This window comes from Durio zibethinus, chromosome 12 (assembly GCF_047325235.1).
Source record: "Durio zibethinus cultivar Kanyao isolate XHJ-2024 chromosome 12, ASM4732523v1, whole genome shotgun sequence".
Classification (NCBI taxonomy): domain Eukaryota; kingdom Viridiplantae; phylum Streptophyta; class Magnoliopsida; order Malvales; family Malvaceae; genus Durio; species Durio zibethinus.
The window spans coordinates 25,600,664-25,627,169 of NC_143173.1; the positions used below are offsets into that span (position 1 = coordinate 25,600,664).

A 26,506-nucleotide genomic window follows, 5' to 3' on the forward strand; every position below is an offset into this window, starting at 1 on the left:
AATTCTTTTGATAAAAATTTCTTACTCCAGCACCAGCTACTGTTTAAATAAGTAGCAAATGGTATAAATTTAGAGAGAGAATATATTCATCTCTATATCTATAATTGCATGCTGAAACCTGAAAATTGTCAAAAGAACTGCGGCGACAGACATTTACATTTTGTATATACCAGTTATTAATTGTAAATTACCCAACCTTTGAAATCTCTCCAACTCCTGACGAAGATCCATCTCCTTTAAGCTTGTCATAATCTTTTTAATGAACAGCTACCTTTGCAACCGGTGTCTCCTCCACATGAGCCATATCTTCTGTTGTATTATCAGCACCGATGACAAAACAACCCGAGCTGATGAGGCCAACAGGTCCCCTACAGGACCTAACTCCGCGTGCTCAGCTTGGCGGTCCGCCATTTTCGCCGCCATACAATTCCATCCCGTTTGCTTCTGAATTCTGCCACTGCGGCCTCATCCAATTGTTGATTAATCAAAACTATGATTCATATCGTTCCGTTTTATTTTAAATCTGTGTAGTAATATGAATTACTCGAAGAAAATTTATAATTAAGGAATATAGGATTTGCCTTTTCTTTTTCACGGTTTATTTTGGCGGTGGAGAAGCTGTAATTCTTTTCATTGGACTTGCTTGGTGAAGGCCTCAACGTTACGCCGGCGTTTTCTGATCCTTCTTTTTCAACAAACCTTACAACGGCGATTTTAGTTGTTGGCTGCTGAGCCATTTTACCACCAAACTCCAAAGCCTGGCGATCATCGGCCCGACCGAAGCACAGGAAGCAAACCCTTTAGGCCACTGTGGCAGTTGGTCCAGGAGTCTGGGTCCCATTACCCAATCAACGATCCACGAGCACTGCCACTGAATATGGTACGTTCTTTAGCACCCTTTGATGAACCAGTCTCCGTCCATGACCCACATTTACTACCGTCGGATGGTCCCCCTCTCTCTTCCATTGTTTGTTGAAGGCATGATGATCATGGTCAACTTCTTGATCTCTGCCACGTGGCAAATATCCCATGAATGGTGGGCAATGCAGAGATAGCTATCGTGGGCCGAACCGAGACCCAATTGACCGTAGGCTTGGAAAGCCCCGGCAACTCAGTCCTGCCACTCTCCCCTGAGAAGCCTGTTAATGAAAAGAAACCCATTCTTTCGGGCCTTTTGACCAATGATGATTGAAGAAGAACGTTCGGTAAGTTCAACAAGGTGCGTAATGAAAAGCTTGAGTTGGGATATCCTGGTGCTTCTAGCTAGGGACGGTAAATTGACCCGAAATTATCGGATTTTGATCCATTCGATCATCTAAAATTAAATTTCTTTGAAAAAATGAATTTTGGGTTAGATTTCGAGTCAGAATTTATTTTTTTAAATGTCGTATTCGGGGTTAGAGTGGAGTTTTAAATAAACCCAACTTAGAGATATTTATCAAAATAGCTTTGATATATATATATATATATGTAATTTTCGTTTTTGGGGGTTTCTCTCTTTTTTTCAGCCTCCTTGTCTAACTCGCCCGATCTCTTTTTTTTCGGCTTCCTTGTCTAACTCTCCTGCATCTGGGATTTTGCTACTGATAAAGCTGGGAGAGAGTGCTGCTTTTGATTTTAACTGTCTTGGCACCTCCAACCTCTGTGGTATCCTTGTAGTATTTTTATCTAGTGGGGATAGAAGTAGAACTACTTGATCTGACTTGGGTTTGGGTGTACAAGTGAGAGAATATTTCACGGGGATTTCACTGACAACCAGTCGCTCCCATTCTTCAGCAATAGAAGCTGTGGTTTTGTCTTCTCCAGCTGTCTGAATTCCTGTCCGGGCGAGCGGAGTTTAGCATTTGCTTTGGCCGTTAATAAGAATCTTTCTTCAGTCAGTCACGTTTTTTGCAATTGCCCCTGTTCTTTCTTTAATCTCGCCTTTCTTTTGTCCGATCTAGATCGATTCATAACATCCCCGGATCACAAAGAGATGCTGCTCTTTTATTATACGATTCACTATAAGTAGACATTCTGAACATGCTCTAAGGCCAGTCTGATTTTTGAATCTACTTGATGAATGGTTTGAAATTCGGGTTGGGTCGGGTTGAATTCGGGTAAATAATTTTTTAACGGGTTGGGATCGGGTTTTACCATTAGAACCTCCGAGCGGGGACGAGTTGGGTATCGGGTAAAAGTATTAAGGCTTCGGGTCGGAGGCGAGGAAAACAAAAATCCGACCCACTCCACTCCGTCGCCAACTCTACTTCTAGCCGACTCAATAAGGCTAATGAATAATGATTGAGGGTGTGTGGTTAAGGCCATGGAAGAAAGCCAAGACCCTAAGCTCACCTTTCAACTCGTCAGTGTTGGTCAAGTCACGTAATTTCCGGTGAGCCAGGGCGGAGGAACTTCGGGTCTGTTTGCAGATGGCCATGACGGTTGGGGTTGTAAATTCTCCTTTAGGAATCATTAGCCCAAAAATGAAGGCACCAAAGATTGCATGAATTCCAATCAGGTCAATCATGAACCCGGATACCATTGCACCAGCTAAGGTTAAACAAATATCGGCCTCGTCGACGACCTCTCGCTCCGGGGAGCACTGGCAAGCGACCCATATCATGGTGGGTCGGATCACTGGCAACATAAAAACAACAAAAGCAACACCTGAGAGAAGGACCCAGATGGATATTAAGGGGCTTTTGTGTTCACCACAGCCGTTTCCAGCAAGAGCAACGACTAGGGCTAATAAAAACCATGCAGCAATGTCGTTGAATGTAGCTGTCGCCATGGCGATTTCTCCCACTTGTGTTGTTAACGATTTGAGGTCTGCTAAAATTTGGCCGAGAACAGGGAAAGCAGTGATGGAGAGTGCTACTACCATGAAGACTAGGAACTGGCAATACCCGACTTTGTCAGCTCCTTCAATGGCTTTTCTAAGGACAAAGGAAACGCCTATGCCACAGATGAATGGGAGAGATATCCCGGAAAATGCTATTCCAAAGGCTCTCCTTCCTCATCGACGAATTGAGGTTAAATCGAGTTCGAGACCTACAAGGAAAAGGAAGAAAACAAGACCAATGCTAGCCACGGTTTCGCGCACCGGCAAACTCATCCGATGTAAATGGTCTTCGTTTCGACCAAGAGCTGACGGTCCAAGAAGAATTCCGCCCCTGAAATCATAGAATTTCATTAATGATGATCATCATCGTCATCAAATATTTCAATACAAATAGACGTATATACGTAAGTGAGTTGATCAAAGAGATGGAATTGAAGAGCTCATCAGATATGTACAACTGTTTCAGCAATGACTTTGGGTTGGCGAAGGGGTTTGAGCAGGAAAGCAAGGAAGCGGCTCAGAATAAGGATTGCAGTGGTTTGAACTATTAAAAATGGGAAGGCAAAACTGATAGGATTATTACCTTGCCAAGCTCCATTTGATGAGGTTTTAATGGAGGTAATGTTAAAGGGCATTCCTTCTCCTTTTTTTTTCTTTTCTGATAAACTTCTGCTAAATTGGGTCTATTTTGTTCATCGAAGGGTTAGCCTTGAATTTCCTAATCACATTGAAAGTTAGTAAAATTATAAGAGTCAGAGAGTTTATCTTGTATTTTACATAAAAAATTTAGTAAAAGTAAAAAAAAAAAGAAAATTTATAAATAAAATACTTTAATTTTAATTTAATAATTTTATATAATTAGATACTAAAAAAATAATTGAGTAAATTATTAAAAAAATATAATTATATTTTGAATTAAGTTTTATGTAAAAAGTTTTTGATAATTTTTTTCGTTTTAAAATTCGTATAATTATAAATATTTTATTTGTTAATATATTTGATTTAAAATAATTTATTTTAAGTTAAAACGAAATAAATATATTTATATATTTATATATTTATTTTTATTTTATATTTTATTATTTGTATATGTCAGTATTGTGCGTGCGTGTTTCTGGACACAAACGAAGTAGTAATGGGACGATCCACTGGAATAATCAATGGAACATGAACAGTCGACCAGGAATTTATAACTTTCAGGGTGCAGTGTTCTTGCTTGTCGCTAGCTTGTAAAACTAATATGGAGTGTATGTGTCACGTACTTTGGAAGCCAAAAAAAAGCAAATTGAGTTAGTGCTCGTTTGGATTAAATTTAAATATTAATTTTAATAAAAATTATTTAATATAAAATTTTTATTAAAAATTTTTTTAATCACAACAAAATAAGTTTTTTTTAATTATAATTACAATAATAATTATTATTACTTTTAATTTTAAAATAATTAATTTTATCATCCGTACAAATAAAACCTTATAACATTTTCCTTTGAGCCAGGTTGCTATGAATTGGACCTCATTCCCACATTTGTAGAATTTAAGGCCGAAATGGGAATTGCCAGCCAGTTCATGGACAGGTTTGGTTATTCCAATGGATGATGGCCACATCCGAAATTGTACGAGAATAACGGAGGCCCACTTATATCGTGACCCAAAAAAAGCCCACTCGAAGATAGCCGAAAATACAAAATGTCGTTGCACGGACGGAACCGGAGACCTTTAGTGTGTGAGAGTGACTAGATTACCAACTACACCACGACACATTATTGTTCAGCTGCCTAAGTTAAAAATGACTTTGACAGCGATTGCATGGTTCATAAGGTCAGCAATTTCAGATATTTAAGCCAATTGCTTCAAAAGTAGATTGGCTTTTCGTTAAGCTAATAGATAAGTGTCAAGCATTAAGCTCGAATCAGTAAGATGTTTGTTCCATAGTCCTTAGCCTGGTATGCCCGTGATCTGCATCACAAGGAGGTATTAGTTGTGATAAGTCACCATTCGTTGAAGCCGTTGTCTTTGTAGCCGTTTCGATTCCACTGCTTTTTCGATGAGATATGATTAAGTTCATTGTATTTTTAATTAAATTTAAATATTAATTTAAATAAAATTTAATTAATATAAATTTTTTTCGATCGTAATTATAATAATATTTTTAAAATCTTAATTATAATAAAATTTATTTTCATTTTCAATATCGTCACACTTAATTTTATCTCTATCCAAATAAAATTTTTATCAAAATATTCATCGTGGTTAAATTGATTTATCTCCACCATGCATTTTGACATGTAGTAGTAAATTCACATGTAAATTATATAATAATACTTATAAATTATTTAAATTTAATTTTATTATTATTAAATCGAATTTAAATAATTAAATTTATCGATTGAATTAAATTTAAATATTTTTATATTTTATTTAAATAAATTTCGAGATTAATCATAATTTTATATTTTAATATATTTTTATAATTTTAATTAATAAAATATATCAAATTTAAATTTAAACTCAAATATAAATAATTAATTTTTTTATAAAATATAAAAATTAAATATATTTTTATATATTATTCGAATAAATTTAAATAATTTAATTTTTATTATAAATTAAACTTAAATTCGATAAAATTCGAATAAACTCAATCATTTTTTGAATTTCAAATTTAAACTCAAACTTAGACGAGAACGTGATTGATTAGACTCTGCCGACAACGAGGTCGTCAGTCATTCTTTGAATTTCAAATTTGAACTCAAAATTAACTAGAACGTGATTGATTAGACTCTGCCGACAACGAGGTCATCAAAAGAAGTATTGTGTAGACAAGATCGCAATGGCCAAAAGTAAGAGGTGATTTGTCTTGTCTAGGCATTGAACCATCAGCTGTGATGCCTTGTTGCTATAGCCCTCTGAATTTACGGCTGTGAGAAGTGTTAACCAATCTTTTTGAATCAAAACCACCGAATTGTAAAGCAAGACCAGGTCCATTATGTCGGCTCGAAACCCGATTGACCCATTAACTATTCCTAAAAGAAAAAATCAATAAAAACGTACCGACTGGGTTTAGAGTTCATTTCTTCAAAGGTCTTAATTGCTCTTCATGAATGCCGGTTTTCTTGATCGATTATCCAAAGCCAGAATCCGACGGCACAACAGCAATAAAAACCAAAACAACAAACGAGTAATCTAATTGAGAAGGAACCCTAGAAAGTTAAATGTGCAAATCGAATATTTGAAAGCTAATATTAAGAACTCTATTGGATTTTGCTATGAAACTCAGAAACAACTTTCATTGCAGATTGAAATCATGACACATTCTAACAAAGGAAGCTAAGAAAACAAAACCTAAACCATCAAACTACACAACAAACTGTTGTGAAAAAGATTTACAAACTCAACCAATCGACCCCTCAAATCGACTTAACCACCGAAACCGTAAAGAGTCCTACCCTGCCTCTTGAGAGCGTAGACAACATCCATGGCGGTAACAGTCTTGCGCCTGGCGTGTTCCGTATAGGTAACGGCGTCACGGATCACATTTTCCAGAAAGATCTTGAGGACACCACGTGTTTCCTCGTAGATCAAGCCACTGATTCTCTTCACGCCACCTCTACGAGCCAACCTTCGAATCGCCGGCTTAGTGATGCCCTGAATGTTATCCCGGAGCACCTTCCTATGCCTCTTGGCTCCTCCCTTTCCCAATCCCTTGCCTCCCTTTCCACGGCCCGACATTTTTAGTTACTTGAGCGAAAATTTGAACGCGAAGTCCGAAACGGATTCTTTTCTTTCTCTCTCGAGCTTTGGCTGTTGGTAAGCGGTGCGACGTGGATGGGATTTAAATAGGCAGGTGCTTGGAGTGTTTTTCGGGGTTACCAATGGGAGAGGAGAATATTTACCGTTGGATGGAAGATTTTCGACGGTATGAATTAGCGATCCGTGGCTTTTGATGTTATTGGTTGGATATGGAAATTGAAGCGGATGCAAGGGGAAGGTCGCCGTTAGATTAAGATATTATCCAACGGTCAATACAGAGATCCGTGTCAGGTGTATTTGTGTAGTTCTGTACTGTCGATTAAGTTCTCATCTACGGCTCTTGATTTCCCTAGAGACTTGATTGGTGAACTGGGGTGTGCTCGGATCTCTTACGTGGATTGTTTCCATAATATCCAAATTCCCGCCCAGATTTTTCATTTTTTTGCTTTTTCTAACCATGCTTTTTTATATTTTGTAATTAATATATACTTTTTAAAGTATACAAAAATAAATAAATTTCGAAATATTCATTCAATCAATGCAATTAATTTTGAATCAAATTATTCAAAATTAAATTATTTTATTTTATTTTTATTAATCAAATTAAATTTTTTAATTTTAAAAATTCAATAACGAAAATTAATTCAATTGATTTGATTAATTTCTTCTATTAAATAAATAATTAAATATATTTTTTTAATTTGGATTGTCGTGTCACAGTTCACAGCCAATTTAGTTCAGCTTTGCAATTTTAACAGTTTATGAGAAAATATATACTTTACTATGCCTAAATTTATGAAAAGATTCAATTTGCTTAAGTTGGATAAAACAAGACATCTGTACGCTGTAGTGAAGGGACCAAACAAGAATTTTGTTCCAATGCTTCGTATTAAACTCAGGGGGGGTGGTTCATATACAATCACTGGTCGAATTGGAGAGACAGCATAAGAACAAGATAAAAATTTAACAGTTAGATACATGTAATAGCTAGGTGAGAAAACATCATAGAAGAAACAAGAGATATCTAGCCGGTTTGCTTGATGATCCCATTTCTGAAACCAGAGAATATGACACGGTGGCTACCATAGAACAGCTTAACAAGAAATGAGAGATATGCAGAGCTTTTTCTGAATGCTCCAGCAGATAACCATGGCAGATTGCCTACCTTCTTAAGCTTTGTACTCCGACTGTAAAGGACAAATCTCTTTATGAAACTCATGACTTACGCTTTCGCCTTTTCTGAGGCTGCGATCTACTCCCTAATGACAAAGTAGAAACCAGAACGATCAGCAGCATGCATATTCATTCAAATAACTTTGTATATCTACTTGAATGTACCAAATAAGATGCAATATACTGTAAGTGTACTGCTATGAATGACAAGAAACACGTATTCTTCATTGAAAAACCATTTTCTGAGCTAAATGTTAGAGAAAGCTCAGCACTGCTAACTGCAAATCGAAGGATGGAACATGTAGGACAAAATGAACGTATGACCTGCATTGATCAATGCTGTCGTTTCCGAATGGTAGGTAATAGGGATTGGATATAGGCAACCAAACTTGAAAAAACTTGCAAAGATAAGTTATTTTCTTCCAGAAGCCAACGGAAATTAATCATGTTTTAAAAGAGACAAACCTGATGGTTTCACGGCATTCACCTCTTCCTTAATTCCTGTGATTGTACGATTCTAATTGATTTGAGGTAGAGACACAAAAGTTAGTCTTACTTGAAATATAAGCAAAGAGAAAGACTGGTGTGCAAAGGAGAGAGCAATTTTTCAAACTGGGTGTGGGGAACTAAAATTCTAGACGGGGAAAGCAACATGTAAGCCAAAACGAAACAACAAACCTGATCATAAACTGGAATTTGGTTGCGCCAAAATTCCAATGGAGGTAAAAGGACTCTGCCTGCAACATATAGAAATAAGTTAAACAGTTGATTGAGCACATATCTAACGAAAACGATAATTAATTTATGCAAGGATATTCAAACCCCCTATAATAATTTCAGTTACATTTTCCCCATCAGAGGAACCTTACACTTTAAGAATAATGTATCCGGTAAATTATATTAAAAAATAATAATTCCACCGAGAAGCAGAAAGGAAAATTTGTTACAGGTGTCATTTGCTTAGCTCTTAAATTTGATTAAAATAGATTTGATCAATTGCATTTTAAAAATGAAGCAAAATTCACTGAAAATCGATTCTTTAGCTGAAAAGTATTTTAGTTGAGAAGTGATAACACATAAATCTAAATTCGAAGGGATATTTTACTACCAAATACAAAGGAACAGCACCATTACTTAGCTATGCAGAAAGATAACTTGTACACAAAAATAAAGGGTGGTAGAAAAGCAACACAAGACTGCTTTGGACCAATGGAGAAGATAGTTTCTTAAAAAAAGATTGTAAACTCACCTGCTCTTGAATATTTGAGATTCAGGGACTTGGGAGAGATAACAGATTGCTTCTGTTTTCTTTCCGGGGATACAGAGCTTGCCTAAGTAGAAACATAAACAGTAAAAGATTCAAGGATGGAAAAAGACTTAAGTAGAAATAGTACTGCAGACACTCATACACGCATAAACTAGAGAAAATATACGTAAATAACAACAGAATAACAAAGTAAAATTGGGGAAAAAATCATTTATCCAGAGAGCAAATTTCACACCAACACGTAATATCAAGCAAGCAGTATGTCTCAGACTGTTTTTTATAAGTCATTAACTGATTTTCATATGCCATATCCAATTAAAAGAGTGAAACAATTACATCTTAAGTACAGCCAGGCAAGTATGAAATATGAAATTACTGTCTGTAAGTCAAAGGGAACATTTAAATTAGAACTAGAGCAGAAGAAGGCTACAACTTTTTCAAAATCAAGTTTTCTCTGAGTCTCCTTCCTGGGTGAGCCTCTTTGTGTGCTGCGTGGTATGCTGCTATTCAGTTGTTTTTCATCTTGAACCTTCCTTGTCGAAGCTCTGTCCTTTTGCATTGTAGAACAACCAACCTCAACATTCTTTTTCTGACTGCTGTTTGTAATCTGAACCCGACCTTTGGTTGTTCTATTTCCAGAAGTATATGGGTTGACATTTACTATTTTGGTTTCTATGTTTGCCGGAGCATGAGTTATTCTCTTCTCAATAGATCTTGGCATGTTAGCTGCATGGTTGTGTGTGTTGGAGGCATTCAAAACACGAACATCAGCAGTAGCCAGCTCCGAATAATCCATCTCAACTCCAATGTCAAGGTTTGATCTCTCTTCAACCATACTGGACAAGTTAGCAGCTTGGTTGAGCACATCCGAACCCCTTGATGCATTCTCAACACAGCTCATTTGAACACGCTTATCTTGACTAAAAACCTCCTTATGCTTACTTGGAGTCGAAATTAAGCTAGGATCTATCATGTCAACAGACAGAATACAAAGAGACATATGCAAATGTTAATGAAATTCTGTTGAAAATGTTGGGTAAGCAAAAAGGAAGTCATATGATGTAACCAGATAAAAAATGCATGTATGAAAACCTGGATCGCTCGCTGACTCGCTAGAGTTGGGGACAACTTCTAATTCAATGTCAGAGGTTAAATTTTCCCCCAAACACTTCTTAGCATATTCTTCCCAGTAAGGAGGAAAGCCAAAGTAGAAGTGAGTAAAGACCTGTGAAATTACTGTGAAATTAATCTTGTGGCAATAGCAATTACTAGCAAATAACATCATTTTCTTTCATCAAAGACTATGAAAAATAACATTAAAGATTCCAAATTCTCTCAATTTTATTGAAACAGAGAAAGAAAAGAAAATCCTTGATACCTCAGAAGAAAACCCATTTTCATGGGTACGTTGTCTGTTAATGAAACCTTTGATACAGACACAAATTCTATCAGCTGTCTCAAGAGTAAAAACATCGTATCGTTTTACAATCGGTGCAGAGGTAAACAACCGAACCGCTTTAAACCTGTTTCACCCAAATTCAAAGATAAAACAAAAATAAATTCAGAAAAAAAAAAAGAAAACCCCGAAGCACAAAGGGAAGCTTGCTTACTCTCTTGATGTGGACCCTGCAATAGCTAATCTCTTCCCTTCAAAATCTTTGTCGGCTTTAACCAACCACCAATCGTGCAAACAAACCTAAAAAAAAAAAAAGGCATGCCATTGAGATAGAGTTTTGGTTTCAGGGAACCAAAAAAAGATAAAAGTTTACTGTTTTTTGAAAGTATGATGAATGGCCGTCATTGTTGTCGTTTTGGGTGCATTTGTTGTCTTTTCTGCTGCGAGTTTTGGGAGCCATGGGCACTAGAGCCAGGGGCCAATATGAATTTAAAAAAAAAAAAAAAAAAGGACTAACGCTTATCTGATTGAAGACTGAAGTAATTATAAACTTCTGGTTTTGGAGATTCCCGCCTAGTTTCCGACTTTTACTGCGCTGTAAGAAGGGAATCGCCATTACCCATTGTCTATTGAACGATGCCGTTTTGTTCTTGCAGCCAATTTCCCCTTTAATACCTTTCGAGTGTTTTATGATTTTTTCAAATTATTTCTCTTTTGGACATCGAAGCACCAATCCTTTTGATCGGGGCCTTTTAGGGAGGAGGAAATGGCTATAATTGGAATTTTGGGGCCTTTTTTTTTTCAACAAATTCGACATTATTTGACCAGTCCACACTGCCACTGCCTTTGCTTCTGCCGCATCTCGTGTTGCTGAACAAGCACCTCCGACAAGCAAAGTAAAAATGAACGGAAAATAAGCCAATGAACCGTTAAAATTGTCAACAAAAGTCATTTAACATTTTAGATTTTTGAATTAATATGACATATTTAACCTTACGTTAATTCAGTTACGTCATCATTCTATTCCCTAAACTCTTCAACTAATACTATAATTTTATTCTCATTCTACTTGTATTTTTTTTTTTTTTCATTCTGACTTTTCTTATATCGATTTCTGGCGTTGTAATACAAACACAAAAAACACTCTTTCCCTTTACTTTTAATCGATCTCTTCTTTTTTTGTGATTTCAAGATTTGGACCCTCACATCAGAGCAGGCACCAACAATCACCAAACTAACTTCAGCCATTGCCATTGCCAAATGAATTGTCTTGGACAATCAACGCATGACACTACACAACTCATTTGTTTAAAGGAAACATGATCGAGCACAGCTAAGTCACTCCTTTCGTTTCAAGACTAGCAAGTAACTCAAACCGGCAGTGGTGCATAAACTGATATTTGGCTTGAATTATACAAACTACACACATTAGTACAACTGTGTATAAATTTTCATGTTGCTTGTTGATTCAAATAAGCCATTAAATAGTAGAAAGTTAGCTATTTAGAGAACACCAAATTAATGGGACAATAGCACAACAAAGGCCTTAAGTATATGTCAGGAGGAAATTGCCCCTGAATAGAACTACTTTCTTCTGCCCGCTGAAGATGGAGCCTTAATGTGTAGTTGTTCATCTGCATCAAAAAATAAAAAGCTTACAGCTAAAACCATGGGCAGAGAAGGTTCGAAATATAGAGAGGAACAAGACTTTGATAAGAATTGAGCTAATGGTGACTTGTGTAGCAAAACGGCGGGATGAATCGAACATCATAACAAATACCATAAAATTGTCACTCTAGCAGTCTAGCCAAATCTACAAAAACCACAAAAAAGATATGGACCATGTATGGGCAGAAACAGTTGCTAAATTGAGAATGTAAAAATGTGAATACCTCTAAAGTTCGAATTTGTTCTAGGTACCGGCCGAGCATGAGCTGCAAGTGTTATGCTTCTCTCTCCTTTCCCTCTTGCTCTAAGTTGCGTTCATGCTGACTCGCAACAGCTCTCCTCAAAATTTGATTGTTATCCAACAAGCTCTGCAAATTTTCCTTCAAGGAAGTATACTCAATCTGCTTCATGATCATGCTCCACAGAAACCGATCGGCATGTGAATCATGGAAGTGAGGCTACAAAAAAGTTGGTGCTCATCTTGGAAGAAAGCTCGATGAAAACTTAAAAGTTTTAGATTACCTCTTCAGCAGCCCTTTTATTATTAGTTATACTTCCCTCAAAGGCTTCTAAAATCCTAGCAGCACGCCCCCTTACATCATCAATATTTTTTGCACTCATCATCTCCTGCACAAACAAATCTACCCACTTGGGACTATCAATCGCAGTTCCATTACCAAACTTCTGTTTGATATTATTTACATCTTCAATGTTGTGCTCTGAGATTTGACTACCTAGTTTATAAAGAAAGCACCAAATCCACCATAAGTTCGAAGGAAACACGACATACAAACTCGATGTAAAGTAATTAATAAACCGAAACCAACAAAACAAGAACAAAGAACTCACATGTAGAAGTACCCTCCATAGGAAGATCAGAACAATTTCCAATTCTCTCAGAATCAAAGCTATGTGGTTTATTTCTTTCTTCAAGATCGGAGGAAAGTGCAGTCCAACTCTCCCTAGGATCTTCAATCTTATTGTTGTGATTTCTGAGACTGAATGTCATTAACTAAACAAAGAATCATAAAACAAGATTAGCACATGATTAAGGTTTTAAGTAAAGGAGATATCATGCCAAGCGCCAACAAAGCAAACTCCTTGTAAGAAACAAAATCCAAGTTCAAGCATTAACAATGAGTTTAAAGCCATTTCTACCGAATAATCAAAATTCCATAAGTATATGAAAACAAAGCCAAACAAAACATAGTATATCAGACAAGTACTAACAGTAGCATTGAGTTTTTAGTACAATAAGAAAAAGATTAGAAAAAAGAATAAAAGAAACGAAAAAGAAAAACACTTAAACAGATATGAACCTCAGGATCCAAAGCAGGGAACATCTGAAACAGAGTTGAAACCGGGTCCTCGGGTCTAGACCCAGCATCCGACGATTGGTTCAGAGATTCGAACGTACCAGGAGACAGAGGGAGTTGAGTTGAGTTGAGTTGCTTTGGGTTTGATCCAGTGTATCTCGGAGTACCGGTGTTGAATCTGATGATGATGTTAGGTATGCTGATGGACGGTCCTGATGTCTTGTCGGAAATTCTTTTTGATGCAAGGAAAAGAGAATGTGACGTAGGAAAGGGAAATGGCTTTGGTGTAAACGGCAGGAGCATATCATTATCCCCGGCAGCGATCAGTAGAGTTAAAAAAAAGCTTCAAAAAAATTAAAATTCTAGTGGAAATATTCCATTTGATTTGAATTAAATTTTTTATTTAATATAAATTGAATTTAGATATAAAATATGTATATTAATTTTATATTAAATTTTAAATAAAAATGTAAATAATTTAAAATTTTTGAATCAAATTATATATTTTTAAAATTTTTATAAAATAAGCATAATTATTTTATATATAAATTTATCTAAATATATTAAAATTTTTATTAAAATAATATATAAAATTTTAAAATTTAATAAATTAAACCGAACCAATAATATTCGGATTGATTTGAAGAAAAAATCAATTTCAAATTCATATTAATTTTTAAAATTTTTTAAAATTATATATTATGAAAAAAATTAAATCAAATTTAATTTAATTTAAACCATTATTACCCTTAGTGATTGAGCCACTATTATTTTATACGGTTCAAACTTTTAAATTAAAATATTATCATATTATATATGTTATTTATATCAATTTATTAAATATTTTGTTAAAGATAGAGAGGTTCATGATAAAACTTCGAACACAATATTAATATCTCATTTCGTTTTTTATGTTCGCCTTTGAAAATACCGAATAGTATATAGTGATCAATGGTTAAATTTTATTAAGTAGAAATAAATTAATTAGAAAACACGAGTCATTCTATATTATAAATAAGATTAATAATGATTCCATTTAATACGATTTTGAATAAAATTTTTCAGTTAATGAATAATATTTTGATTTTTTAACTTGAACCAAATAAATATAAAATTTGAATCAATTCAAATTAAATTTCATTTATTTAAATTACTTTAAATTATCATCTTTTAAAATTTGAAAATTTTAATTTTTTAACATTATTTTTACTTCACATTTTCACATTAAAAATAAAAAATCAAATCAAATAAATCTTTGTATAATAAAACTCAAATCAAAATCGAATCAAAACATTATAATTTGAATTGATTTTTTTGAATTTTGTTATCTACCTAACTGTGTCCATATTTGTAGAGCAATTGAGCATGAGAAACATATAGTTTTGACATGCGAAGAGATCTTGTCTTTCAAATTAAAACCAAAAAATAAATGGTCAAAATGAACTTAGCCTGAAAGAAAAGTTTAAGATACCTTATCCAACAAGAGAAAAAAAATTAAAATAATTGGTTTTAATGATATTTTAGCTTAATGGTAATAATAGTAGATATAATAATTCGTGTATTTGTATCATATAAAATATTAAAATTTATATATTCGTATCATATTTTATATAAAAATTATGTGTTATAATTTGTATCAATACAAAAATATAAAATATAATTTTTTATTTCGTTAAATTCATAAATAATTATTATTATAATTTTAAGTTATATCACTTTTATGTCTTAGTATTGTATCATATCGTATTTTAAATTATCAAATATAGCAAAAATGAAAGCTTAGAATTTTGAGTTTTTAAATTGAAATTTAATTACGTGTAAAAATAATTATTTAATTATATTATAATTTATTAATTGATTATTTGATAATTATAACTTTATTATTATTGTAACAATTTAAAAAATACAATAAATAGTTTGCGAAGTAAAGATAGGAAAAGAAGTAACTAAAACATTGACAATTGAGCTTTTAAAATGGATTGAATCTCAAGCTATAAATGAGATGTGGAAGCATGTAATCACTACTCAAAACTCTATACAATTTGGATCATATACCTTTAACCATGATAATCTTCTTAATTTTTTGTTACTTACCTAGTTTAATTTGTATCATTTATTTTTCACTCCATCACCATATTTCATAAGGCATATTTGAGGATTTAGAATATGCATAAAAACACAATTTTCACTATTTTATCCATCACGTAATAAGAATCAATCATCGCATATTATTTTTTATAAAGATGATCATAAATTAAAAATAAAAAATGAAATTTAAATATGTTGGATGTTATTTTTTAATTAATTAAATTAAGTTTTTAATTTAATGCATAATACTGATATATGCATAGAAAATTAACAAAATATTTGCTTATTTTTTGGTATATGGGAATATATTGAATCAAAATTATAAAACAAAGAGAGATTTAATCTTATCCCCTATTTGAATATTGACATATGGATAAGGAAGACAATTTGACTTGTATCCGAAGAATTTTGATCTGATTCGATTTTTAAATTCAAATTTTTTTTAAAATTGAATATCGGATCGGGTGATAGAAAAAAAAAATCGAAGTTAGGTCAGGATTGAATTTTAAGTAAATTCGACCTGATATATATATAAATAAATAAATAATATATATAATAATATTTTATTAATTTTAGATTGAATTGGGTCAGATCAGATATAATTTTATATAATATCAGATCGGATCAATTTTGGATATAAAAAATTAAAAAAATAAATCAGATATTATATGTATATATTTGAGTTAGGTCTAGTCGAGTAAGAATTTATTTATCTTTGCATATAGAACTATTTAGATCTAAGAATATGAAATGATAAAAACTCCTTACAAAACCTGTGGCTGTAGTTTAGTGGTAAGAATTCCACGTTGTGGCCGTGGAGACCTGGGCTCGAATCCCAGCAGCCACAACAAAATGCTTTTTCCTTTGTTTTTCCATATTCAATTTTAATTATTACTACAGAACAACTTTCCAAACGACCTCGTTTAGGAACGAACTTTCGAACAGTCTTGGTCAAACGCTGTGACTAGTTTTTCTGGCTCCTGAGATCTGAGTACTTCTGACCAATTCGGAATTCTTCGGGATCGTCTTCTTCATTAGTATCATTACGCACAAGCTGTCATCGTAAGAGTTTTAAATTTTAGCATTAAATGTCTTTTTTTCAGCTATTTTCTCAGAATTACAATACGATTTCCATTTCCCAATTTTAGATCTTTTCAATTTTTTAGTTACGTTTGGATTTTCGGTTCCACAATCCTGTAATTCAAGAAAGATTCAATCCTTTTTCCCCCAATTGTCTATGTCTGATCCATAATCGCTTCTTAACAGATTTTAGTTCGTTGTTTACTTTTTGAGTTTCTTATTTCAAGCTTTGATCTGAATAATGAATGCGATGGCCTCACTATATTATGACAATGTGTTGAATTCGATTGTGTAGGAGTTAAAGAACTCACCATTTGGATTTTAAACCAATCATTGATAGTAATTTCTTGTTCGATTAGTTTTGTTGATTGAAAAAATGAGGGCTTGATGTTCTGATAGACTGTCTGCTGTGTTCTGATATGTCTGTATGGCTGCTTTTTAAATGAAATCAACATTAGGTTAAGGAATACGAATACAGAGAAGAGTACAGTGTTAATTAGAGTTCACATTGCCTCAAATGGCATTCATGGACTTCAATTTGGGAGCATGATATGGCCTTTGAAATAAGAAGAAAATTATGTTTTGAAACTGATTTTTTCTGTTATTTTTGCTTGTAATGTTTCAGATGATTGACGATCAGGACCTTGGCTTCTTTGCGTCTTTCCTTGGAATCTTCATTTTCGTTCTGGTTGTAGCGTATCATTACGTGATGGCTGACCCAAAATATGAAGGCAATTGAGGGTTGTTTTGAACAAAATTTTTTAAAGTGTCTCCAATGGACATTTAGATGATTGTTTTTGTGGACTGATTTGTTTCAGAAATGGAAACCTTCGACAAATTATTGCTATAAATGTCATCTTATTGTTTATGTTTTGCTTGAGGTTTTTTTATATATGTTTATATTGTTTTTGCTTTACATGGACAAGTTCTCTATTGCTTTAGCAGCAATTGATGGACACTGAGTTCCCCAAGCAACTTCTTTAAAGATATAGTTCAGCTTCAGCACTTGAGGCAGCATTCTGCTGGACATAGCTAATGTCTTGGAGCTGAAAGTGGGAGGTGGCATTGTAAAGGAGGGTGGTCGATCGTGTGGTCCATGCTGTTTCAAGTACAGTCTTAGATTCCTGAAGAATTCTGTAAATTGCACTGAATCCTCCTGTACTCACATAGATTTGGAGAAGCCTAGTTCACATATTCAATTTTGTTGGCTCTTTATCTACTTCCAGAGGAAAAAGAAGAACGAATTGGTTCTGCATTATTGATATAGCAATTGAGATCAGGTATTCTTTGTGTACATGAGGTTGTGGGTAGCTAGTTGGCTGCAAAGCCTCTCCCTTTGTGTAGCTAGCAAGTGTTGGACTAGTGTTGCGGGCTATATATTTTTCATGTGGCATTGAGCTTAGATAGCAGTTCATGGAAATTTACATGCCTTGCTGGATTCTCCCATTTCAGTAGGTTTGCTATTTCTCTACTTATTTCTATGGCTTCTATCTTTAAATTATGAATGCTGAACCCTAGGCTGCTTTGGCAGAGAACCATTTGGCTCTTAAGCTTCTCTTCAACTTAATTACCCTCGGTTTTATTGGCAACTCTCATCGTATGTTGAAGAAAAGACTTTCTAGTCTCCGCAATGTTGTTTTCTTTAGGCGCCAAACATTGTAGAAACTTCTGCATTTGGTGATTTTTCCAACTCGTGGTCATGGGATATGTTTTTCATTTGCAGCTCTTTTTCAAGCTCTGCTAGGGACTTGATCAGTAACACCTCATCCAGGCATTTCAGAAAAGAGCCAGTTTTGTCTGTTCGAGATCATTGTTTATCTGTTCCAGGATCTCCTCCCAAGTAATTCCCAGCCTTTGGGATGCTTGTGAGAGATTCAATTTGATGGAACGTCAGGGGTAATAAATCTGCCATTTTGTAAATAGAGCTTAGAAGCTTATTGTAGCAACCACAATGAAAGGCAGGAACCATAAATTAGGCACTAACTCAGCCTCTGCAATGAAATTATCCAATTCACCGACATGAATCTATTACTTGAAAGCAATCTTGAAGCGCTTCTAAGGTCCCTGAAAGTTCTAATTTTGCTAGGATGGGTGGCAGATCTTGTTGGATGCTAGAGAATCTCCACTGTGATGAAACATATTAACCCAATTGTACCCTCTGTGGTTCTAGTAATTGCAAATTCGCTTGGAGTGCCATAATTTTTCCTTCCCAAGATCAGTAATGCCACCTATAACTGCTGCAATCCCATCGCCACCGGTTTTGGCCAGACATGCGACCATGCCTAATGAAAATGATTCAAGGAAGTACAGTAAGAACCTTAAATCCGTAAGCATTTGAAAAATAAAGCAACATAGTATTCTATTTCATATACTGATGCCCCCCAGTACTCAGGCATTAGCCATTGTGAATGTTGCTTGTGGCCCTGTTACAAAAAGTTATTGTAACGGTTAGACCTAGAGAAGGTGAGCACTTGATTGCAAAAACCAAAATTTCAGTGCCTAGCTGCTGGCTGAAACTCAGCAGATTGCATCAGATTTGTTCCACTCTACTTTTTTCCTTGCTTCTTTGGCTGATTTGATTCTTCCATTCTTTACGATGCACTCAGGACCATCTTGAAGGAGTTATATCCAGTACAAGAAGAAGGGTGACAGATCTTCATGGATTGTTGAAATGGCTTCATGGATTCTCACGTCGTCTCTGGAGCTGTTTCTGCATCAGAAGGCATGGAATATGTGGCTTGTTCGACTTGTTTTTCTCTTGCGTGTTGCACAAAAGTAAAAGCAGGCTAAAAATCCAAGTCTTTGTCTTTGATTTTATGTTTTCTTTTTCTCCACGGAATCTTCCTGGACGGTGACGGTCCAATGGGAACAACCGTAACCAAATGCCCCATTCCTTCATGCATTCTTTTCAGCCACTGAGCGTTCGATCTGAACGGACGGTCTAGATCCCATAAAATACTGTACATAATTACTTTAATGACGTGGCAGGATTTTACTGGATAATTTCATGATCGGACGGCTCATAGAGTCCACGGATTGGAACATTCTCGAAACCAAACTTCAAAAACCTCTTTATAAGCCAACTCATTTCCGCTTGTTCGGCCACTTGAAACCCTAGCTGTTTCTCCTGTTAACTCGTTTTTCTTTTTATTCTTTGTTCTCTCTATATTTTTTTTCGTCGACACAACAAAAGAAAAGTTATGGCTGGTAAAGGAGAAGGTCCAGCGATCGGAATCGATCTCGGAACCACTTATTCTTGCGTTGGCGTTTGGCAACATGATCGTGTTGAGATCATCGCCAACGATCAAGGTAACAGAACGACGCCGTCTTATGTGGGCTTTACCGACACCGAGCGTTTGATCGGCGATGCAGCAAAGAACCAGGTCGCCATGAACCCCGTGAACACCGTCTTCGGTAAGCTTTGACTCTGTTTTCTTTTCTTATCAAGACTTTAGTTTCGTTTCGTTTCGTTTGCATTGTTTAGACCTTGTATTCTGATTCGATCTGGATTTATTTAGCTTAGATCTATGTTAAGGTTAGTTGTTTGTTAAGTAATAAGATACAGATCTGAACTTTACTAGCTAAGATTGCTAAGATTTACTAAGAACTGCTGTAACTTGAGGTTAGATTCTACTCCAGATCTGAAAATCTGTCTTTTTGAATCTATTTAATACTGTTGACTATTGTTTAATGGGACTTTGACTTTTTATTAGATCTGTTGTTATGTAGTTTTCATTTTAATCATAGTTTTGTTTGACCTTTGTCTGTCATTCTTAAACATAGAATTATAACGTAGATTATTGTAATTGTTACTGTTATCTATTTTAAAGCTCGTTTTGGGTGAACTAATGTGTTTTTATCTTTAAAGATGCAAAGAGGTTGATTGGACGTAGATTCAGTGATGCATCTGTTCAGAGTGATACTAAATTGTGGCCATTCAAGGTCATCGCTGGACCTGGTGACAAACCCATGATCATTGTTAATTACAAGGGTGAGGAGAAGCAATTTGCTGCGGAGGAGATCTCTTCTATGGTACTCATGAAGATGCGTGAAATTGCTGAGGCTTACCTTGGCTCTACTGTTAAGAATGCCGTGGTTACTGTCCCTGCATACTTCAATGACTCTCAGCGTCAGGCAACAAAGGATGCTGGTGTCATTGCTGGTCTTAATGTCATGCGTATTATTAATGAACCCACGGCTGCAGCCATTGCTTATGGTCTTGACAAGAAGGCTACCAGTGTTGGCGAAAAGAATGTCTTGATCTTTGATCTTGGTGGTGGTACTTTTGATGTCTCTCTTCTTACCATTGAAGAGGGTATCTTTGAGGTGAAGGCCACTGCTGGAGACACTCACCTTGGAGGTGAAGATTTTGATAACAGAATGGTGAACCACTTTGTGCAGGAGTTCAAGAGAAAGAACAAGAAGGACATTAGTGGTAACCCCAGAGCTCTTAGGAGATTGAGGACAGCTTGTGAGAGGGCAAAGAGAACTCTGTCATCCACTGCCCAAACCACCATTGAGATTGACTCCTTGTACGAGGGTATTGACTTTTACTCAACAATCACCCGTGCCAGATTTGAGGAACTTAACATGGATCTGTTCAGAAAGTGTATGGAACCCGTTGAGAAGTGTTTGAGGGATGCCAAGATGGACAAGAGCACTGTCCATGATGTTGTGCTTGTTGGTGGTTCTACTAGAATTCCGAAGGTTCAGCAGCTTTTGCAGGATTTCTTCAATGGAAAGGAGCTCTGCAAGAGCATCAATCCCGATGAGGCTGTTGCCTACGGTGCTGCAGTCCAAGCTGCTATCTTGAGTGGTGAGGGTAATGAGAAGGTGCAGGATCTCTTGCTCTTGGATGTCACCCCCTTGTCCCTTGGTTTGGAAACTGCCGGTGGTGTCATGACGGTTTTGATTCCAAGAAACACCACAATTCCCACCAAGAAAGAACAGGTCTTCTCTACCTACTCCGACAACCAGCCTGGTGTGTTGATCCAGGTCTATGAAGGTGAGAGAACAAGGACTAGAGATAACAACTTGCTTGGTAAATTCGAGCTCTCTGGTATACCACCAGCTCCTAGGGGTGTTCCACAGATCACAGTGTGCTTTGACATTGATGCTAACGGTATCTTGAACGTGTCTGCTGAGGACAAAACCACTGGGCAAAAGAACAAAATCACCATTACAAATGACAAGGGAAGGCTTTCCAAGGAGGAAATTGAGAAGATGGTTCAGGAGTCAGAGAAATACAAGTCTGAGGATGAAGAGCACAAGAAGAAGGTCGAGTCCAAGAACGCATTGGAAAACTATGCTTACAACATGAGGAACACAGTGAGGGATGAGAAGATTGGTGCCAAACTTCCTCCAGCAGATAAGAAGAAGATCGAAGATGCAATCGAGCAGGCCATCCAATGGCTAGACAGCAACCAACTTGCCGAGGCAGATGAATTTGAAGACAAGATGAAGGAATTGGAGAGTATCTGCAACCCCATCATTGCAAAGATGTACCAGGGCGCTGGTGGTGACATGGGTGGCGGCATGGATGAGGATGTCCCAGCTGGTGGAAGCGGTGCTGGCCCAAAGATTGAGGAAGTGGACTAAGAAATTTAACCTATGTCTTTTATATGCTTCTCAATTATTTCTATCTCTTAGGTGTTGTTTTTTTCCTTTTTTTTTTTCAATGAATCGGATTTAAACGATCATTTTCTGGCTTCCGACCCCTTTGAGTATTTTGTCCAAAGCCAGTTTTAAAAATTTTAAGCATCCTGTTATTCTTGTTTTGGAAACAGGTGCTATTGCCAGGTCGCCTGAACTTCTATAAAGGTTTTTATTGCCCAACTATTTGGTGGTTTTAGTTTTGAAGTTTGTTTTCTTGGGGATCCTTTTTTTTCCACGATAAGGTTAAATATTCTGAAGCAAAATTACATGCAATGACGAGGCGCGATTTCACGGTAACTTGTAAGATCATTGACTTTTGGTAATTTGCGGTTAGATGAAGTTTTGTTGAGATTAATTAGTTGGCTTTATAACAAATATAAAATTGTATCAACAATATATTTCTACGTGATTGATAGTGTATGAGCCTGATCAGCTTCAACTTGATTCATAGGAGTAGGGGACGGTTGTGGTCCCTTTGGTTGCATATATAATTTCTCCATTTTCATTCTCCAATAAGTGGGATAGTTGTGGAAGTGAAACGGGTTGGTGGGAAAGGGACTGCAATGGGTTTGAACTTTAGGTCGGCATGGCTTCTGCCAAGAATTTGACCCAAATGGCCTCGTGGCTGCTCTTAAGTCTTAACATAAAACTAAATTTACTTTTAAAGATGAGAGAGAGTGGTTCCCATTTCAATATTATTATTATTAAAAAAAAAAAAAAGAAAAGGAGGTGAGCCACAACCCACGGTCCTCAACCGTGCTTAACTAAGAAAACCATGAGCTGTTCTCACCACAAAATCTCAATTTAAATTGAAAGATGGGATGGGATTGGCTTTTGGAGTTTGGACTATTACATCTTCTAACTTTCTTATCACCATGTCGGGACGCAAACTTAGTAGAAGTCTTCCTTTCTAAAATTCCAAGCAGACGCCAGCCAAACTTGACCTTGGTTTTAAAACCAACGCTGGGGACCCTCTCACTAAGTTCACCTATACTCCCAGGATACAAAATACAGGATCCACTTCGCTTGACTTTTGGTCCCCACGATCGCTTATTATTACACCTCTTTTCACTTAAATTATCATTTACATTTTTCTTTATTGATAAAAGGATGTAGTTAGGTTTCACCACTTTATTGGCTTTCTTTGGTCCCAACTCTCCACCAAGTGTTCCTTTCCACGTTAGGTAGCATTCCTTGCAGATTCATTGTGTGTTTTGGAATCAGATGACAAAGTCTCGTCAATGTCGTATTCTACTTTGGGTTCCGTGGCTAAAACTTGTTCCTTGAATCAATCAAACAAAAGGGTATAAAGTATCTTTACGTTAATGACTATAATCAAATGCAGGTTTCAAAATCAATTATAGTTACAGTCAAGTGATAACCAGAATCATGGGTTAAAAACCATAGAAATTAGCGAGTAAAAATTGCAAAAGACAAAATGTAAGACGCACATTTTGTTTCATATCATAGATTACACTGTATGGTACAAAGTCAGTAAAACAATGAAGCACCAACCATAGCAACAGACTTTATAATTCTCCATAAAAGCTAATTTATGTCAACATGAGATCATTCCCTACAAGCTTTGGGCGGAGGCAAACACGGATTTCGTGTTCTTCAGGCACCACCCGCAGTTTCGGCACCATAATCTCAAGCACAGAACCTGGCCCATCGTGATATGCTTCTATGTTAGCGTCTTCAGGAATTCGAGTTGACAGTGGGATTTCTCTAACAAACTCCCCAGGAGGGCAATGCTCAGAAGCAGGATCTGTCAGTTTGAAAGTCCTATCATGTCTCTTGATGAAAGGCATGCCAGATGTGCTCACACAGGATATCTTTATGATACCATGCGTGAGAGTATTCCTCCATGAGACTTTGACTCTCTGAAGATCAACGAAAGGCAAGCTGATAATGATCAAGTAACCCGCTTCATCCTCATAGATAGCTTTTGCAGCAGAAACAGGCCCATAGACATTTTTCATTACTCCACTGAGGTCATTTAACCAGTGTGGCTCACTGGGATGAATTTCAATGTCTGGAACTCGGTCAGATGGAGGAATGACAGGCAAATAGCAATCATCATCATTTTCTTTCCTCCTTTTGCTGCTGACAAGTGATAAGTCTATCCCATCACCATAGCCATGCCCAGATGCTTGAGTAGACAAATTGAGACCAGACCCATTAAGCAGCTTCTTATAGTGAGAATTTGATACGCTCTTCATTGGAGGAGGAGGCCTTTCTAGCTCAAAATCAGTGTTTGGAAGGTTTCTCCATGAACTAAAATCACTAGCTTCAGGTGGAATTGTAAAATTTAAATCCCTTCCAGTAAGTTCCATCCACTTTTTCAGTTCTTCCTCATTAAGAGCCATGAGATTTGGTGATGGAACAACCTCGATCCCATGCACGCACTGGGGGTTTGACAGTCCTCTGTAATGCTTCCTTTGCATCCTGTGTGAACGGACAAATCCCTTATCCGCACTAAACGGATACGGACGCTCCCCTTGGCGAGAATGCCCATTCATGTAACTTCTAAGCTGCATCTTACCTAATGCATTCTCGGGTCTGTCCTTGAAAACCCACATGTACATGTTCTCCATGTCGTGCTGAACCATAAAAACATCCAACTTGAGATCTGATTTATCAAAACAAGAAACACCATTGCTATCACGAACAACCTTGGCCTTCGATTTGTCATTTAAAGCAGGTTTAAAGTAAAAACTAAAGAAAAACCAAGCACCCCATATACTATCTACCCGCTTGGCATATTTTCGTCCTGGCTTGGGAACAGTGAGGTAGCTCTCAGTCTCATGAGCTTGTGAACTGAGCCCAACATCCAAAATATCGCACTGGTTACAGTTCCATGGCTGCGGGGGAGGGCTCCGCTCAGCAGAGAGAGGCAAATTGATATCAGGAGGACGAGAAAGAACAGTTTGCCTATTCATTTCCAAATCCAATTCATCATGGGAGGAAGCGCTTGAATCCATTGACAAAACAGTGGAAGGATGATGATTCTCCATTGAGAAGGCAGTAAGGAGAGACTCTCCCATTTCAGCTTATCAATCACCATACGATGTCCCCTCCATCAAAATCCTAGAATTTATCAATCAGAAAACAAATAATAATTCCCAAAACACACATCAATTAAAAAAATTTTATCAATTCAATACCAAACTTATTAATAACAACGACAAAAACGAATATTTGAAAAAAAAATACTAACTTTTTCCCCAAAGAAATGTAAATAATACAATAATGAAAACAAAAACTAAAAAAATCTCTTCAATCTCTACCTAAAGAGAGAGATTGTAAACCAAAGCTGCTAAAGAAAGACAATATCTAAACCTAACTCCAGAATTTCCCGAAATCCTCCAAACACAGGTGGGAGACACTGAATCAAAAACATCAAATCCATAAAAAAAGAAAAACCCAATTCTTATTTTTCCTTTTTATGAAAGAAAAAATAAAAATGATATCTAAGAGTTAAAAAAAAAAAGAAAAGAAAAGATCCAACTTCCAAAAAAAAAAGGAAAATTTTTCTAGAAGAGAAATGAAGGAATCTTAAAAGAGTACCTTTTGGGATAAGCATCGAGGAATCGAGATGAAGAGGGACCTCCATGAACGATTATGATGTTCATCTTCACCAACTCATCATCATGCACAACCTTACCCACCATTTTTTTCCTTTCTCTCTTTCACTCACACTCTTTCTTTCTCTCTCTTTTTCTCAGTCTATTTCTTGTCTTCTCTCTCTTATACGCTTACACTTATTCGTTTTCTTCTTTCTTTTTCATCCTTTGTTCTTCCATCAAACAAGAAACAGAGCATAGAAGAGAAAACAGGGCAAGGAGGAAACAGGGAAACAACAGAAGAACCAAAAAGCAAGAGGAAGTGGAAGAGAAAATCGACACAGAAACGTAAGACACCGTCTCATTATAGAGAGGTTATGTTAGTAAGAGACTACACTAGATAGCACCGACTTAACTTGCCGTTACCTGACGGTAACGGTGCACTTATTATCGCACCATATTTTAGAGGTCAATACTCCACAGTGAACAGTTTTATGCAACCAAATTTTACTAATCTTTTCATTTTTTTTTTCCACTTTTAATTTGAACAAGTAGCTATAGCTAATAAATTAATGAAAAATCTAATTTAGTAGATAGTAGCTGGGATGGTAAGATAATTTTAGATATGGTAATTTAAAATATAATATAATAATATGATAAAAAAAATTTATTAAAAAAAAATTAAAATTTTAGTAAAAATTATATATAAAAAACTTTAAAAGA

General features: G+C 35.9%; 5 protein-coding genes, 1 non-coding gene and 3 pseudogenes across 10 annotated transcripts; 3 read left to right on the top strand and 6 right to left on the bottom strand.

Moving 5' to 3' along the window:
- Positions 1-256: 256 nt before the first annotated feature.
- Positions 257-3,175, bottom strand: LOC111297838 (cation/H(+) antiporter 20 pseudogene; annotated as a pseudogene).
- A 2,877-nt stretch (positions 3,176-6,052) lies between these two features.
- On the bottom strand, positions 6,053-6,642 carry LOC111297917 (histone H4). Its single transcript, XM_022892519.2, has one exon. The coding sequence runs from the start codon at positions 6,551-6,553 to the stop codon at positions 6,242-6,244; it is 312 nt and encodes a 103-aa protein (XP_022748254.1). The 5' UTR covers positions 6,554-6,642; the 3' UTR covers positions 6,053-6,241.
- Positions 6,643-7,424: 782 nt separating this feature from the next.
- On the bottom strand, positions 7,425-11,305 carry LOC111297914 (dentin sialophosphoprotein-like protein). Of its 4 annotated transcripts, none has more exons than XM_022892515.2 (9): positions 10,928-11,305; positions 10,625-10,710; positions 10,393-10,537; positions 10,107-10,239; positions 9,445-9,980; positions 8,997-9,078; positions 8,426-8,484; positions 8,213-8,264; positions 7,425-7,833 (listed from the first exon to the last, which is right to left on the bottom strand). In XM_022892515.2, exons 1-9 carry the CDS (start codon positions 11,024-11,026, stop codon positions 7,790-7,792), a joined length of 1,236 nt encoding a protein of 411 aa, XP_022748250.2. In that variant the 5' UTR covers positions 11,027-11,305; the 3' UTR covers positions 7,425-7,789. The 4 variants fall into 4 exon arrangements, with proteins under 4 accessions (XP_022748250.2, XP_089597599.1, XP_089597600.1 ...); XM_089741473.1 differs by having other exon boundaries at positions 9,448-9,980; positions 10,928-11,304; XM_089741474.1 differs by lacking the exon at positions 10,928-11,305 and adding an exon at positions 10,784-10,911 and having other exon boundaries at positions 9,448-9,980.
- A 547-nt stretch (positions 11,306-11,852) lies between these two features.
- On the bottom strand, positions 11,853-13,748 carry LOC111297840 (uncharacterized). Of its 2 annotated transcripts, none has more exons than XM_089741475.1 (5): positions 13,398-13,748; positions 12,928-13,090; positions 12,601-12,812; positions 12,303-12,479; positions 11,853-12,044 (listed from the first exon to the last, which is right to left on the bottom strand). In XM_089741475.1, the coding sequence occupies exons 1-4, from the start codon at positions 13,695-13,697 to the stop codon at positions 12,354-12,356; spliced, it is 801 nt and encodes a 266-aa protein (XP_089597601.1). In that variant the 5' UTR covers positions 13,698-13,748; the 3' UTR covers positions 11,853-12,044; positions 12,303-12,353. The 2 variants fall into 2 exon arrangements, with proteins under 2 accessions (XP_089597601.1, XP_022748172.2); XM_022892437.2 differs by having other exon boundaries at positions 12,303-12,536; positions 13,398-13,743.
- A 2,509-nt stretch (positions 13,749-16,257) lies between these two features.
- Positions 16,258-16,329, top strand: TRNAH-GUG (transfer RNA histidin (anticodon GUG)). The gene has a single exon. It is a non-coding gene; the product is annotated as a tRNA-His (tRNA).
- Positions 16,330-17,178: 849 nt separating this feature from the next.
- On the top strand, positions 17,179-17,430 carry LOC111297919 (dolichyl-diphosphooligosaccharide--protein glycosyltransferase subunit 4A pseudogene; annotated as a pseudogene).
- A 352-nt stretch (positions 17,431-17,782) lies between these two features.
- Positions 17,783-19,453, bottom strand: LOC149515925 (uncharacterized; annotated as a pseudogene).
- A 213-nt stretch (positions 19,454-19,666) lies between these two features.
- On the top strand, positions 19,667-22,397 carry LOC111297911 (heat shock cognate 70 kDa protein 2). Its single transcript, XM_022892509.2, has 2 exons — positions 19,667-19,976; positions 20,431-22,397. The coding sequence occupies exons 1-2, from the start codon at positions 19,763-19,765 to the stop codon at positions 22,158-22,160; spliced, it is 1,944 nt and encodes a 647-aa protein (XP_022748244.1). The 5' UTR covers positions 19,667-19,762; the 3' UTR covers positions 22,161-22,397.
- A 1,244-nt stretch (positions 22,398-23,641) lies between these two features.
- Positions 23,642-26,152, bottom strand: LOC111297912 (uncharacterized). Its single transcript, XM_022892510.2, has 2 exons — positions 25,788-26,152; positions 23,642-25,307 (listed from the first exon to the last, which is right to left on the bottom strand). The coding sequence occupies exon 2, from the start codon at positions 25,262-25,264 to the stop codon at positions 23,771-23,773; it is 1,494 nt and encodes a 497-aa protein (XP_022748245.1). The 5' UTR covers positions 25,265-25,307; positions 25,788-26,152; the 3' UTR covers positions 23,642-23,770.
- Between the last annotated feature and the right edge of the window lie 354 nt (positions 26,153-26,506).

What these genes read in the sequence shown, in the direction of transcription:
- LOC111297914 (XM_022892515.2), bottom strand. Translation starts at nt 11,026, where the DNA reads ATGGCGATTCCCTTCTTACAGCGCAGTAAAAGTCGGAAACTAGGCGGG. An exon ending in GCAGGGTCCACATCAAGAGA is followed by an intron (nt 10,538 to 10,624) that starts GTAAGCAAGCTT and finishes TGGGTGAAACAG; the next exon opens with GTTTAAAGCGGTTCGGTTGT. An exon ending in CGAGTCAGCGAGCGATCCAG is followed by an intron (nt 9,981 to 10,106) that starts GTTTTCATACAT and finishes TTGACATGATAG; the next exon opens with ATCCTAGCTTAATTTCGACT.
- LOC111297917 (XM_022892519.2), bottom strand. Translation starts at nt 6,553, where the DNA reads ATGTCGGGCCGTGGAAAGGGAGGCAAGGGATTGGGAAAGGGAGGAGCC.
- LOC111297912 (XM_022892510.2), bottom strand. Translation starts at nt 25,264, where the DNA reads ATGGGAGAGTCTCTCCTTACTGCCTTCTCAATGGAGAATCATCATCCT.
- LOC111297911 (XM_022892509.2), top strand. Translation starts at nt 19,763, where the DNA reads ATGGCTGGTAAAGGAGAAGGTCCAGCGATCGGAATCGATCTCGGAACC. An exon ending in CCCCGTGAACACCGTCTTCG is followed by an intron (nt 19,977 to 20,430) that starts GTAAGCTTTGAC and finishes TTATCTTTAAAG; the next exon opens with ATGCAAAGAGGTTGATTGGA.
- LOC111297840 (XM_022892437.2), bottom strand. Translation starts at nt 13,697, where the DNA reads ATGCTCCTGCCGTTTACACCAAAGCCATTTCCCTTTCCTACGTCACAT. An exon ending in TCCCTGCTTTGGATCCTGAG is followed by an intron (nt 13,091 to 13,397) that starts GTTCATATCTGT and finishes TTCTTTGTTTAG; the next exon opens with TTAATGACATTCAGTCTCAG. An exon ending in TATGGAGGGTACTTCTACAT is followed by an intron (nt 12,813 to 12,927) that starts GTGAGTTCTTTG and finishes TTTATAAACTAG; the next exon opens with GTAGTCAAATCTCAGAGCAC.